We start from the raw sequence: 13,044 nt of genomic DNA, 5'->3' as shown, positions 1-13,044 counted from the left end.
ATTCATTCAACTTGAAATAATGTAATTTTTAAACCCTGTTGGTATCTGTTAAAACTCTAGAAACCCTTTCTTCACTGTTCTGTCTCTATCTGTAAGATGTGTGTGGTTGCTGATGAGTGGTTAAGGCCTCAGATATAGCCAGCAAGCATTTATTGAATGCCGCTTGTGTACCTTGTAGGCGGTCAGGCTATAACAGCATATAAAATGTCTTCTCCCCTAGTGAAAATGTACAAGGTGGTCATTGTATATTCCAGCAGCCAATGTTACCTTTCACTTTATTTACTGTAGTTCCCGTTCCCATCAAGACTTCTGTTTCCAAATACAGAAGTAGAATTCTGATTGTGCTTTTTGCAAACACACAGACTTGAGCCCTCCACCCTTCTCCAGTTCTTATTTTCTTCCTCCTCCAGTGAGGATAGGCTGAGTGGTGGGTTCCTTCTACTCCACATCAGACTCATGGTTGCTTTGCTGCAGCAGCTCCTTCTCTTTAGTTCCTCTGGAGGTTAATGGATTCGTAGGAATTAATCAAATAACTTAGACACTTGGAGGCTTTAGACCCAAGTTAAGTGTTTTGGGGTGTTTTTTTTTAAGTGTTAAAATGAATTGTGCAGCAGTTCTAGAAGTTGGCGTGGGGGCCCCTGGAGGTTTTCTGAGACCATTTTAGGGGGTTTGCAAAGTTAAAACTATTTTTGTAATACTATTAAGGCATTATCTGCATTTTCCATTCTCTCTTATGAGGGTAAAGTAGAATTTTTAGAGGCCATGAGATGTGTGATATAACGGATTGAATACAGAAAAACATAAAAGAATTTAATTAAAATTTTATTTATATTAACATGTAATGAGCTTTTTTTGCCCTAATTGTTTAATTGTGATAAAATGCACATAAAAATTTACCATCTTAACCATTGTGTTTATTTCAGTGGCATTAAATGTCACTGTACTGCCATCCATCTCCAAAATTCTTTCATCTTGTAAAACTGAAACTCTGCTCCCACTAGACCCTAATTCCCCATTTCTTCCTCCCCTCAGTCCCTGACAGCCATCATTCTACTTTATGTCTCTGAAAATACTCTTAAGTGCTTCACATGAGTGGGATCATACAGTATTTTTGTCTTTTTGTGATTGGCTGATTTCACTTAGCATAGTGTCCCTAAGATTCTTCTGTCTAGTAGTATGTGCCAAAATTTCCTTTTATGGCTGAAAAATGTCATTTTTCATGACATTATATGTCATGAAATTACATATAATTTCATGACATTGAAATTATGAATACATTTCATTATCCCTCAGCGAGCACTTGGGTTGCCTTCATGTCCTAGCTATTGTGAATAATGCTGCTGTGAACATGGGAGTACAAATATCTGTAGAAGTTCCTGCTTTCAGTTCTTCTGGGTATATACCCAGAAGTGGAATTGCTAGATCAAATGGTAATTCTATTTTTAACTTTTTAAGGAACTCTGCTATTTTCCACAGTGGCTGTACCATTTTACAATCCTACCAACAGTGCACATGGGTTCCAGTTTCTCCACATCCTCACCAATGCTTGTTATTTATGTATTTTGTTTGTTTTGTTTTGATAGTAGCCATCCTTATGGGTGTGAAGTGGTATCTGGTAGTTTTGATTTGCATTTTCTTAATGGTAAGTGATGTGGAGCATTTTTTTTCATGTGCTTATTGGCCATTTGTATATCTTAGGAGAAATGTCTCTTCAAGTCTTTTGCCCATTTTTGAATCAGGTTTTTTGTTGTTAAGTTTTAGGAGTTCTTTATTGTAGTCTGGATATTAATCTGTTATCAGAGAGATGATTTGCAAATATTTTCTCCCATTCTGTGGGTTACCTTTTACTATGTTGATACCATCTTTTCTTTTGATGCACAAAATTTTTTAAATTTCATGAAGTCCAATTTGGCTATCGTTACTTGTGCCTTTGGTATCATATCCAAGAAATCATTGCCAAATTCCAGAAAGTGAAGCTTTTGCCCTTTGTTTTCTTCCAAGAGTTTTGATAGTTTTAGGTCTATCATTTAGGTATTTGATCCACTTTGTATTACTTTTTGTATTAGGTAAGAATCCAGCTTCATTCTTTTACATGTAAATATCCAGTTTTCTCAGAATCATTTGTTGAATATTATGTTGAAATGAGTTGTGTAATACTTATTTTTATAATTTCTCAGGTTCCGTTTGTAATAGGGCAAAATATCAATAGATATAACCCATATTTGGGGTAATCTGTTATCTTTAAGTAAGAGTGTAAAGTGGACCAGAAAGTTCAAGAACCACTGACAGAAAATCTCCAAGTGCTTTCCCCGCACTGACTACAGTCCTTTTCTTCAGTGGTGCTTCTTATTGGATCTGTGCCCTGAAGGATGCACTGTAGGAACAGAGAGCCTCATTGACATGGAGCAAGATCATTTATTGTTCCAGACCTCAGGGGCAGAGCTGAGTTAATTATTTTCTCCAGTTCATGGCTTCCATTTTATTTATGTTCCTTCCATTGCCTGTCATCATCCCCATATGCTGATTCTGGATTTCCACAGTTCCTGCAAATCACTTGTATTCAAGGAGTGATGAACTGGCCAGGTGAGGATGCTGGTGCAGAACTACTTAGTAAATACTAGTAATACTATTTTTTTTTTTAAGGTAGGAAGTGATATAACTAGAAGCTGTAGTTCCTTCTTCCTATATCCTAGTGGCTTGTATTTAGGCTACTTGGGTATACTCACCACTTTTTGAACAAAGGCTACCAGGTGACCCATTTGTTGCCTCTGTACATATTTCACTTGGTTAGTCTACAGATTGGTCTGAAACTAATCCCTTTTCCTTCTTTTTCTTTCTTTTTTTTCCATAAAATTAAAAAATTTTTTTCAGGTTCAACACCAACCTATTTGTTCATATATTTACTCAGTTATCAAGTTTCCATTGTGTACAAGTACACTAGGAGACATTCTGCGCTCTATATACCCAGAAAAGCTGTAGTTCCGGCCCTTAGATTCCAGTCAGATTCCAGTCTTTGCATTAAGCCCCTCTTTTCAATTATAAAACATAAAATATTACTTTAACTTGTTGAGCTTTAGTTTTTTAGGTGTGTTTACTTGCTTTCCTTTTAACAGTGCTGTGTGTGGGCATTTACAAAACCATTACCAGTTAGTCTATAATTACCAAGTTCTTAAAATCTCTAAGTATTTATTTATTTTTTCTAGGTTGCAATAAAAATAATTGACAAAACTCAGTTGAATCCAACAAGTCTACAAAAGGTAAGATTGATCTAATGTTTTTAAATGATTTTCAGTGCTAGCTGCCATCTAATTGGTCCCTTAAATACCTCAACTGTTATTTTAATTTATTTATTATGTTTAGTACAGTAAAGCTTCCTATACCTCAAATGAATGCAATTTAATTGTAGTATTATATGAAAGGTTGTTGGATTTTTTTCCTTCAGTTGAAGATAACAATTTTCAAATGTTCTTAATAGTATAAACCAAAGGCCTTACTTTTAATTGGATATCCTAACTATTGAGTAGAATAGAGAGAGTTGTTTTTGTTTTTAGAATAGACTTAAAAATAAGACAGAACAATGTAGTTTCATTAATTAGTCTTCTTCAGAGTTATACACCTTTCTTACAACTAATACTGAGATCTTTAAAGTCATCATTTTGGCTTTATTAAACTCTGTCATACTGTCATCTGTTTAAGGAGTGATGGTTAATTCATGTAAAAAGAAAATATAAAAGTAAAACTGAAGATAGTTGGAAAACATGCTCATAATGCACTGTTGCCATTTGTATCACCTAATGTAGATCAGATGTTCTCAACCATGGTGCATGTTAGAATAACCTAGGCCCCTTTTGAATGTTCTGATGACTGGCCTACGAGAGAGATTTAATTGCTCAGGTAGGGCCTGACATAGGTATTTCACTGGTGCTTCAGTGAATGATTAATGATCTTCATAATAAGACCCTTCTAGTTCTTTTTGGTTTGCATCACCTTCTTACGTACTTCATTTGATTGCTGGATCTGGCCTGTAGAAGTTAATTGGGGGTTTCAGAAACCCTAAACTAGGAACATGGAAGTCCTGATTTAAGTCCTGGCTCTGCCACTTAGCCAGCTGTCTAACTTGACCTTGAACAAGTACTTAGCTTTCTGGACTTCAGTTTTCTCGTCTTTAAAATGTAGGTAATTTTATCCTCTCAGGATGGATGTAAGTATAAATGAAATAATGCATATAAAAGAGCTTTTTAAACTGCAGAAAGTTGCAAATGTAAAATATCGTAAGTGCAAAGCCCTGTGCATTCCAAATGTGTTCCTAATGGTTCTTTTTCATTTATGTCATCATAATGTGTATGTATGTGTGTGGTAAAGGACATATAAACTTTGTTTGCACTAAAAATGGTGTTTAAACAAATGGTTCTGCAAACCGTAGTGGGCCTTAAGGATACTCAAGCACTGTTTTCAATCCACACTTTTAGTAAGAGACAAAGGGAAGGCCCCAGCTTTTTAAATTTTTGTCAAAATTAATTTTAAAAAAACATTAAATACAAGTATATGCAAAATAGACAGTAGGTTGTCAAATGATTATTGAAGCATTATTGACTATAATTCCTGTTACAAGGGTCTTTTGTGGGGAAATCATACTTATACCACTCAGCCTGTTTTCTTTTTAAAGCCAGTGTTTGTTTTGGAGCCATTTTTAAATGCTTAGAGCTCTGTAACAGTAGTGGTCTTTTTTTGGCATTCCAGGGAATCTTAGCTGTGAGACAAATTAGGAAACTAATGTGAAGGCAGAGAAAAGCAGTTCATGCTTTTCATGTAATCTACAGTGTAATTATTTTTATTGCTACCACCACTCACTTATTTGGGGCACTTTTGCTGCAGCATCCTTAATCCAGTCATTTTCAACTCTTGCTGTGCATTAGAATCATCTATGGAATATAAAAGAAAAAAGCCCACACTTCCTTCCAAATGTACCCTTTCTCTCATAACCCCCATGATACACCTGGTGTGAGGCAGAGGGATCCCAAGTGCACAAGCCCAAGTGAGAATGGCCCCTAACTTTCCTCAAAGTTTATTTCTCTTCTCTTCCAAGAGGTAATCTGTTTTAAAGATGATCCCCTACCCTCAGTGTTGAGTCATAGACTGCTCCACTGCCGCTGCTGAGTATTTCCTTCTCCTTGAGCTCTTTTCCTGAGAATGTCTTGATACCCAGTTTTCTGGACTTCTTTCCTTCCCCTTCCTCATCAGGTGAAGCACAAATTAATTGATAATCTTTTTCATTGACAGCTCTGTTCGTCTTTTCCTTTCTTGATACCTTCCTCTTTCCATATTGACTCAGAGAAGGCTAACAATTCAGGCCATTAACAAAAGTAGTTATTAGAGTCCTGACTATTATTTAGTCTGGCATCCTTATTCAGACCAGTGTAGTGGGTCTGGTAAACTAACACAAGCAGGGTATGGAAAATGAAATCTAAGGTAAACCCTTCATTATATATGTTTAAAATACTGAGAATAAAAATGTATCTATATTTCTCTATTTTTAGATTTCAAAAGCAGTAATAGAAGTGGAAGAAAATATAGCTTCAGTGTTGCTACTGCTTTATGAGGAACTTTTTAATTAATGCCAGACTTATTTTTACTTTGGTGGGAAATAATACAGCTTGATATTGAGAATGTTATAATTTTATTTACAGTGTACCAATAATTCATTAAACTATTTTAGAAAAGTCACTAAAGAACCAAATATTTTAAATGTGTCAGACTTAGAGCATATGAATCCATTTACATTATAACTGTATAACCAAGTGAATTCCCATATGGTTTGAGAAATGGATCATCAGCAGTATCTTTAAATCAGTCACATTGTGGCCATCCCCAACATAATTCCCCCTCTTGATTTCCCACTATAGCCACTAACAAAAATTTCGTGTTACTATTTTCTTGGTTGTCTTTATAGTCTAGCATACGTGGATTCCTCATCAAAATAGTATAAAGTATAAATGGAATCATATGTATCTTCCTCTTATTTGCTTTCTTTTGCCCAAATTGTGTTCCGTGATGATGTATTTAGCTGTAACTCACTTTCACTATGCTGTAGTACCCTGTTATATGACTATGCCACTGATCTGCAGTGCAGAATTCCCATACCTATCTGTACACACACACACACAGACACTTGGTTCTTCACAAGTGGTTATTCTGAACGTAGCAATTGTTATTTTAAAGGCAATTATTTAACATTTTATTTTTAATAAAAGAGCAAGTGAACTATAACCCCAAAATACATGACAGTTGAGATCTGAACTAAATTAATAGAAACATAGGGGTGACAAAGGGTACTGTTAACCTTAAAAATAAAATGGTTGGTTTACCAGCAAAAACAACTTTATCAGGGAAAAACAGAATTGCAAGCCAGGACATGCAAGCTACGCAGAACCATAGGCATGTCCAGAGAACAAAGGAGAGGAACACTCTTTTACAGTGGAAAATGACTGATGTGAAAGGGCTGTTGCTAAGCAGAAAAGCCATTGGAATAAACCAGAAGTCCCACGTACTGTGCTTCTAATTGGCTGGGCTATAGCAGGGAGGCAGAAGGTGGAAGCCTTCTTCCTGTTGGTGGTAAAGTAGCTAAAACAGTGTGGCATCCATCTCTTCCAGTGGGATCTGAGATTTAGGAGGAATGGTGGGCATGAGAGCTTCTCCTGCAAGCCTCCTGATGCCATGTCAGTGAGCTGTCCCTTAATTAATTTTCACAATACTTAACTCTCTCAGGCTATGTATGACACATTGGGGAAAAAAAAGATGCAGGTCTTAATATATGACCCTTCCACTAGCCCATAAACTTTTTGCACTTTTTTTTAAAAAGCATCCCTTTCTTAGGATATTTTACAACTATGTGCCAGGAAATCATTGTAAAAACTACTCAAATCCACAATGACTGCAAAGTAAATGATTCCCTCCAGGCTGGTCAGTACTTAATTTGTACAGTTGTAAGCAGTGTTCCTGTTAATATGATTAATAAACCTGACAGATCTTTCCAGGCTACAATTTCTGAATGAAGAACAGTAAAAGTAGAAACAAACAAAAGGCACAAATACATGGAACTTAAAACACTCAGAATTCATGAGTCAAATAGAAAATGCACAATTGCGGTGTATCTGGAAATGAACACTAATAAACTATGTATCACTGCTTTTGGTACTTAAGAAAATTTGTAGCCTTAAACACACTATTAAACAAAGAATGACAATAATACATTTAAAATATTAAACTATTAAGTAGAAAAGGATAAATCTCTAAATTTCTATTAATTTAGTTCAGATCTTAACTGTTACGTATTTTGGGGCTCTAGAAGTAATAAAAATGTAAGGAAGTAATGAAGGCAGAAATTAACTAATTTGAAAAAGCAATAGAAATAGTTTAAAGCTTATTTTGGCTTTCTGTTTTTGAGGAGGGTCTGGAAAGGGAGGCAGTGAAATAGATAAAACCACTGGTTGCTTAATCCAAGGAAAGGGAAAGAAAGAAAACACCAAAGTATGAAATGGGGTGTGTGGCAAAGACCAGGTAAAATACGAATGAAAATTATTATAAGGAAACTTTTGTGCAAATAAATTAGAAGCAACCTGAAGAAATGGATAATTTTCTAGGAAAACATAGGTTATCAAAATTAACTGTATAGAAGAATCTATGCATCAGTAACTATAGAAAAAATCAAGGAAGTGGTGAAAAGACCAGCTGCCCACCTCAAATTGCCAAACCCAGAATTTCATGATTGACTTACTTCAAACCTTCATTGGATAACTTTTCTCCAGCTGCTCCAGAACTTAAGAAAGAAGGAAGATCTTCAAATTCAGAAACCTAGCTATTAAAATATATTGGAAACAGGGAAGAAAACTATAGTTCAATCTTAAAATATCCATTCAGAATTTGGGAATTAAAAGTAATAGCATATAGGACTTACAGTTAAACATTTGTACATTTATCATTGTTCCCTGCCCCCGTTCACTAAATAATGGTAAAGGAATTAAAAAGGAATTTTCAGAGAATGGGAGAGAAGACTGGCCAACAAAGAATTATGCCTACTTTTGCCATATTTTAAATGGATGGGTGAAGTGTGTGTGTAAAAATACAGACTTAGCAAACCAAGTGGGCTGAAACCAAGTCCCTAAGAGGAATTAGGAGTGGGAATGGGTGGGTTAGTAGCAACAAGAATCATGCTGAGTCATGTCACAGTATTCAGAAAGCTTAGAAATAAGTTCTACTAGCTTGTAGGCAGAGGTACAAGTAGGAATAGAAACAGAAAGATTGGCTGAAAATCTGTTCAAGGGCCCCAGCCCAGTCAAGCAGCTGCCCCTTCTCTGCCCTGGTAGAAATTGGGTAGTTTGTATTCTGAAGAGGTTGAAACAAAGAGCATCTAGACTTGGGGGCCCTATACTGAAAATGGGCACAAAGAGTGGTGAGACACTCTTTCTCTCTCCCCTTTCTTTGCTTGCTTCCTAGAACTCTGTTAGCTCCTCCTCTATTACCTGAAAAAGAGATGGGAGGATTCTTCTCTGAGAAAATTGACCCAAATGAAAATATACTGACACTTGGGTGCCTTCCAGTGAAGCTGCTTAATGTCTACCCAGTCATCGTGTGATCCAGCCCTCACATAAAATTCAGTCCAGTGTTTTGTGCCTCTCTTAAATATGCAAGGGCAGCCAAGAATCTCTAGATATTTGAGGATAAGCAGAGACTAAAATAAATAGGAATAAAAAAGAAGAAAAAGACTAGAAGAGAAAATGACTTTAAAAAAAGAATTCAAAAAACTAATTTGTGTTTTCAAATATTTAAAAAGGAGGAAGAAAAAATACATCAACCCATTATATTCACGAAAAAAGAACATGATACACTGAAAAAGAATGATTGGGGAGGGGGTGATTTATGGTATCAGGAAGAAATTCAACAAAAAGGTTGGGATATAGTAAAGGAAATCCCTTAGGAAGTAGCATAAAAGTTCACAGAGATGAAAATTAAGAAAGATATGATATAAAATTGAAGTATCTGTCTAGGAGGTTTAATTTATGATAGAGGATTGTAAAAAGAATTGAGATGGGGAAATGCATTATCAAAGAATAACAGGGTGATTTCCCAGAACTGTAGAGCCTGAATTTCCAGGTTGAGAGGCTCAGTGCCAAGTTCAGTGAATGACAAAAGACCCACAATATATGTAAACTCAATACTGATATACCACAGATACTGAATATATGGTACATTAAAATTTAAATATACCATCTTTAAAGAGAATGAAAATGAAGCCATAGACAAAGGGTTGTAACAGAATGACATCAAACAATTCCACATCATTGTAAGCTGGAAGAAAATAAATCAGGGCCTTTAAAATTGTAAGAGAACTGCATATTTACATGCAAAAGAGTGAAATTAGGCCCCTATTTGTACCAACCCACAAAAATTAACTCACAGTAAACTAAGGACTTAAGTGGAAGACCTGAGACTGTACAGCTTCTAAAAGAAAAGGAGGGGGAAAGCTCCTTGGTATTAGTCTTGGCAATGATGTTTTTGGATGTGACACCAAAGCACAAGCAATAAAAGCAAACATCATCACGTGGAAGTACAAAACCCTTCTGCACAGCAAAAGAAACAATCAACAAAGTGAAAGGGCAACCACAGAAGGGAAGAAAATATTTGCAAACTGTGTATCTGATATTTGGGTTAATCTCCAAAATATATAAGGACCTCCTACAATTCAGTGCACGAAAAAAAATTGATTAAAAAATGGGAGGGAAGAGCCAAGATGGCGGCATGAGTAGGGCAGTGGAAATCTTCTCCCGAAACCGTATATATTTTTGAAAATACAACAAATACAACTATTCCTAAAAGAAAGACCAGAAGATACAGTACAACAGCCAGGCTACATCTACATATGCGAGGACTCAGCACCTCACGAAGAGGGTAAGATAAAAGCCAGAGTCCGGCGGGACACGAGCGCCCCACCCCCACCCCAGCTCCTCAGCCGGAGGAAAGGAATGGAGTGGGGAGGGAGTGGGAGCCCAGGACTGCTAAACACCCAGCCCTAGTCATCCGCACTGGGAGCGCAGACACACAGTGCGTGGTGTGCTGGATATTAGGGAAACGCAACAGTAAAATCTGCGAGCTGCTCCCTGCAGCTGGTGCCCCTGGGACAAAAGAAAAGCGAGTGCTTTTTGAAAGTCTTAAAGGGACAGGGGTCGCACAGCTGGATGGAAGCATCCTGGCACACTCAGCCCAGCAGCTGGGAATGCCAGGGAACTCCGGGTGCCCTAACCCTCTGGGAGGCAGCGCAGCTCTGAGGCCCCTCATGACGATAAACAGCTTCCCGTCCATTCCCCCTCCGGCGTAGCCCTGCCATAGCAGGAGAGCAGCCACGCCCACAGCAAACGCCCAGGGCCGCCTCCGCAGCTGTCCGGGCCAGACTCAGAGGCCCCATCGGTGCGCACCTGCCTAGCACAAGCCGCTACGGGACACCATTATCGCAGGAGAGGAAGGCGACCACCAAGGAAGAAGGGACTTCGTTCTCCAAGCTGACACACATGCCAACTGCCCACAACTACCTCTGTCGCCATGAAAAGGCAGAAGAATTTGATACAGACCAGAATCACACAGACAACCCCCAAGAAGGAGCCTGGGTAGGTAGATTTAACCAATCTTCCTGAAAAAGAATTCAAAATAAAGGTCATAACCATGCTGATGGAGCTGCAGAGAAAAATGCAAGAGCTAACAGATGAAGTTGGGAGAGAGAATACAGATATAGAACAATCTCTGGAAGGACTTAAGAGCAAACTGGATGAGGTGCAAGAGGCTGTTAATGGAATAGAAATCAGAGAACAGGAACGCAGAGAAGCTGAGGCAGAGAGAGATAAAAGGATCTCCAGGAATGAAAGAATATTAAGAGAACTGTGTGACCAATCCAAACGGAACAATATCCGCATAATAGGGGTACCAGAAGAAGAAGAGAGAGAAAAAGGGGTAGAAAATGTATTTGAAGAAATAATTGCTGAAAACTTCCCCAAACTGGGGGAGGAACTAGTCTCTCAGACCACAGAAGCCCACAGAACTCCCAAAAGAAGGGACCAAAGGAGGACACCACCAAGAAACATAATAATTAAAATGGCAAAGAACAAAGACAAGGACAAAGTATTAAAGGCAGCCAGAGAGAGAAAAAAGGTCACCTACAAAGGAAAACCCATCAGGCTATCATCAGACTTCTCAACAGAAACCTTACAGGCCAGAAGAGAATGGCATGATATATTTAATGCAATGAAACAGAAGGGCCTTGAACCAAGGATACTATATCCAGCACAATTATCATTTAAATATGAAGGAGGGATTAAACAATTCCCAGACAAGCAACAGTTAAGGGAATTTGCCTCCCACAAACCACCTCTACAGGGTATTTTAGAGGGACTACTCTAGATGGAAGCACTCCTAAGGCTAAATAGATGTCACCAGAGAAAATAAAATCACAGCAAAGAAAGCAGACCAACCAAATACTAACTAAAGGCAAAAAATAAAATCAACTACCCACAAAAGCAGTTAAAGGAAACAGAAAAGAGCACAGATTAAAACAACCAACATATAAAGAACAGAGGAGGATGAATAAGAAGGGAGAAAAATAAAGAATCACCAGACAGTGTTTATAATAGCTCAATAAGTGAGTTAAGTTAGACAGTAAGACACTAAAGAAGATAACCTTGAACCTTTGGTAACCACGAATCTAAAGCCTGCAATGGCAATAAGTACATATCTTTCAGTAATCACCCTAAATGTTAATGGACTGAATGCACCAATCAAAAGACACAGAGTAATAGAATAGATAAAAAAGCAAGACCCATCTATATGCTGCTTACAAGAGATTCACCTCAAACCCAAAGACATGCACAGACTAAAAGTCAAGGGATGGAAAACGATATCTCATGCAAACAACGGAGAAAAAAGCAGGTGTTGCAGTACTAGTATCAGACAAAATAGAATTCAAAACAAAGAAAGTAATGAGATAAAGAAGGACATTACATAATGATAAAGGGATCAGTCCAACACAAGGATATAACCATTATAAATATATTTGCACCCAATACATTAGCACTGACATATGTAAAACAAATACTAACAGAATTAGAGGAGGAAATAGAATGCAATGCATTTATTTTAGGAGACCTCAACACACCACTCACTCCAAAGGACAGATCCACCAGACAGAAAATAAGTAAGGACACAGAGGCACTGAACAACACACTAGAACAGATGGACCTAATAGACATCTACAGAACTTTACACCCAAAAGTAGCAGGATACACATTCATCTCAAGTGCACATGGAACATTTTCCAGAATAGACCACAAACTAGGCCACGAAAAGAGCCTCAAGAAGTTCAAAAAGACTGAAATTCTACCAACCAAATTCTCGGACCACAAAGGGAGAAAACTAGAAATAAATTGTACAAAGAAAGCAAAAAGGCTCACAAACACATGGAGGCTTAACAACATGCTCCTAAATAATCAATGGATCAAGGATCAAATTAAAATAGAGATCAAGCAATATATGGAAACAAATGACAACAACAACACAAAGCCCCAACTTCTGTGGGACACAGCAAAAGCAATTCTAAGAGGAAAGTATATAGCAATCCAGGCATATTTAAAGAAGGAAGAACAATCCCAAATGAATAGTCTAAAGTCACAATTATTGAAACTGAAAAAAGAAGAACAAATGAGGCCTGAAGTCAGCAGAAGGAGGGACATAATAAAGATCAGAGAAGAAATAAATAAAATAGAGAAGAATAAAACAATAGAAAAAAATCAATGAAACCAAGAGCTGGTTCTTTGAGAAAATAAACAAAATAGATAAGCCTCTGGCCAGACTTAATAAGAGAAAAAGAGAATCAACACACATCAACAGAATCAGAAACAAAAAAGGAAACATCACGACAGACCCCACAGAAATACAAAGAATTATTAGAGAATACTATGAAAACCTGTATGCTAACAAGCTGGAAAGCCTAGAAGAAATGGACAA

The 13,044-nt window shown here is 37.3% G+C and overlaps 1 protein-coding gene across 14 annotated transcripts in view; it reads left to right on the top strand.

Moving 5' to 3' along the window:
• Window positions 1–13,044, top strand: part of MARK3 (microtubule affinity regulating kinase 3) — an 87,888-nt gene that overhangs the window by 20,469 nt on the left and 54,375 nt on the right. For 12 of the 14 annotated variants that reach the window (XM_036882509.2, XM_036882507.2, XM_036882508.2 and 9 more), the window contains exon 3: window positions 3,204–3,257. The exons of the other annotated variants lie outside the window; for them this stretch is intronic. In XM_036882509.2, coding sequence (XP_036738404.2) covers window positions 3,204–3,257 — 54 coding nt within the window. The remainder of the gene's footprint in view (window positions 1–3,203; window positions 3,258–13,044) is intronic. 14 annotated transcript variants of the gene reach the window in all.

The sequence above is a fragment of the Manis pentadactyla genome, chromosome 11, assembly GCF_030020395.1.
Source record: "Manis pentadactyla isolate mManPen7 chromosome 11, mManPen7.hap1, whole genome shotgun sequence".
Lineage (NCBI taxonomy): Eukaryota > Metazoa > Chordata > Mammalia > Pholidota > Manidae > Manis > Manis pentadactyla.
Note: the sequence above shows the minus strand (reverse complement) of the source record. Positions and strands in the feature narration are given on the sequence as shown.